General features: G+C 48.5%; 1 protein-coding gene across 1 annotated transcript in view; it reads right to left on the bottom strand.

Annotated features, from left to right (window-relative positions):
* Window positions 1–265: 265 nt before the first annotated feature.
* The window catches only part of LOC124656174, a 62,017-nt gene continuing 60,096 nt past the window's right edge, over window positions 266–2,186 (bottom strand). Inside the window, exons 4-5 of the mRNA XM_047194966.1 lie at window positions 610–745; window positions 266–510 (exon numbers count right to left, since the gene is read on the bottom strand). Coding sequence (XP_047050922.1) covers window positions 266–510; window positions 610–745 — 381 coding nt within the window. The remainder of the gene's footprint in view (window positions 511–609; window positions 746–2,186) is intronic.

Below are 2,186 nucleotides of genomic sequence, written 5' to 3'. Positions count from 1 at the left end.
CCTCTTCGTCTCTCCTTCGGACTTCTGGAAGCTTCGTGAGAAAATAGGCCTCACGGGCTTTTATTTCGTCCAATTCCGAGAATATTTCTTTACTAGGATTTACGGAAACCAAAAACAGCGAAAACGACAGCGGCACTTCGGCATCTTGTTAATAGGTTAGTTCCGAGAAAATGCACGAATATGATATAAAGTGTGCATAAAACATGTAGATAACATCAATAATGTGGCATGGAACACAAGAAATTATCGATACGTTGGAGACGTATCAACCCATGACGTCGGAATTGAGCAGGTCCCAGCAGCTCTCTGCTGTCTCCATATACTTCCGGAGTCCACCCAGCTCTTTCTGCTGCTTCTGGATGGTGTCGCTTTTAGTTTTTCTTTTAAGCTCGAACTCACCCGCCTTGCGAGTAAGCTCCGAGTTCTTCTTAGCAAGCTTCTGCTCCGCCTCTGCGAGTTTTGCCTCAAGATTCTTCTGCGAGGCACGCAGAGTTTCCAGCTCGGATGAAGCTGTAGCGAGGGATGAGGATGCACCTACTTAGCGTTAGTAAAGCAACAGGTTTTAGATGCGGAAAATAACCCACAAGAAAGCGAGTGTCGGAAACCAACCTTGGGCTTCTGACAGTTTCTTCTTCAGATCCGCATTCTCCGTTTGGAAACGCTGGATCTTCTCCGCCTGGCTGATGGTAACACGGCGCTGAAGCGCAATATTCTTGTGCAGCTCGTAATGAAGAGCCTTCTGTTCCTGAAAGTCCAGTCAGTGCCGGAGTAAGTTCCACATATATTTTTTTCCGCCATCATGCTTGGGGGCTACCACGACGCAGCTTACCAAGATAAACGACGCGCATTACTCGGAAACTTACGTTGCGCCTGGAATGTTGGGACGCGAGGGCCTTCCTGCTGTCGAAAGCATCTTGAGGCGCTCGCGTTCTGCCTTCTTGGAGTCGAGCGGAGGCGGCTTGGTCACTTTGGGTTTCTTGGCGGAAGCCTCGCAGCTAGCTCCGGCTTCGGAGCCGGAGACTTTGGCGCGGGAACGCTTCGAAGGTCGAGGGGCAGCTGATACGTCTCCAACGTATCGATAATTTCTTGTGTTCCATGCCACATTATTGATGTTATCTACATGTTTTATGCACACTTTATATCATATTCGTGCATTTTCTGGAACTAACCTATTAACAAGATGCCGAAGTGCCGATTGTCTGTTTTACTGTTTTTGGTTTCGGAAATCCTAGTAAAGAAATATTCTCGAATTGGACGAAATAAAAGCCCGGAGGCCTATTTTCTCACGAAGCTTCCAGAAGTCCGAAGGAGAGACGAAGAGGGGCCACAGGGTGGCCAAAGCCCTAGGGCGGCGCGCCCCACCCTCGGCCGCGCCGGCCTGTGGTGTGGGCCCCTCGTGCCGCCTCTTGACTTGCCCTTCCGCCTACAAATAGCCTCCGTGCCGAAACCCCCGTCCCGAGAGCCACGATACGGAAAACATTACTGAGACGCCGTCGCCGCCGATCCCATCTCGGGGGATCCTGGAGATCGCCTCCGGCACCTGCCGAGAGGGGAATCATCTCCCGGAGGACTCTACACCGCCATGGTCGCTCCGGAGTGATGAGTGAGTAGTCTACCCCTGGACTATGGGTCCATAGCGTAGCTAGATGGTTGTCTTCTCCCCATTGTGCTATCATTGTCGGATCTTGTGAGCTGCCTATCATGATCAAGATCATCTATATGTAATTCTATATGTTGCGTTTGTTGGGATCCGATGAATAGAGAATACTTGTTATGTTGATTATCAAAGTTATGCTTATGTGTTGTTTATGATCTTGCATGCTCTCCGTTATTAGTAGATGCTCTGGCCAAGTAGATGCTTTTAACTCCAAGAGGGAGTACTTATGCTCGATAGTGGGTTCATGCTCGCATTGACACTGGGACAAGGATGACGAAAGTTCTAAGGTTGTGTTGTGCTGTATGCCACTAGGGATAAAACATTGATGCTATGTCTAAGGATGTAGTTGTTGATTACATTACGCACCATACTTAATGCAATTGTCTGTTGTTTGCAACTTAATACTTGGAGGGGTTCGGACGATAACTCGAAGGTGGACTTTTAGGCATAGATGCAGGTTGGATGGCGGTCTATGTACTTTGTCGTAATGCCCAATTAAATCTCACTATACTCATCATGATATGTATGT

The sequence above is a fragment of the Lolium rigidum genome, chromosome 5 (assembly GCF_022539505.1).
Source record: "Lolium rigidum isolate FL_2022 chromosome 5, APGP_CSIRO_Lrig_0.1, whole genome shotgun sequence".
In the NCBI taxonomy this organism is placed as follows: domain Eukaryota; kingdom Viridiplantae; phylum Streptophyta; class Magnoliopsida; order Poales; family Poaceae; genus Lolium; species Lolium rigidum.
This window is presented reverse-complemented; position numbering and strand designations above follow the sequence as displayed.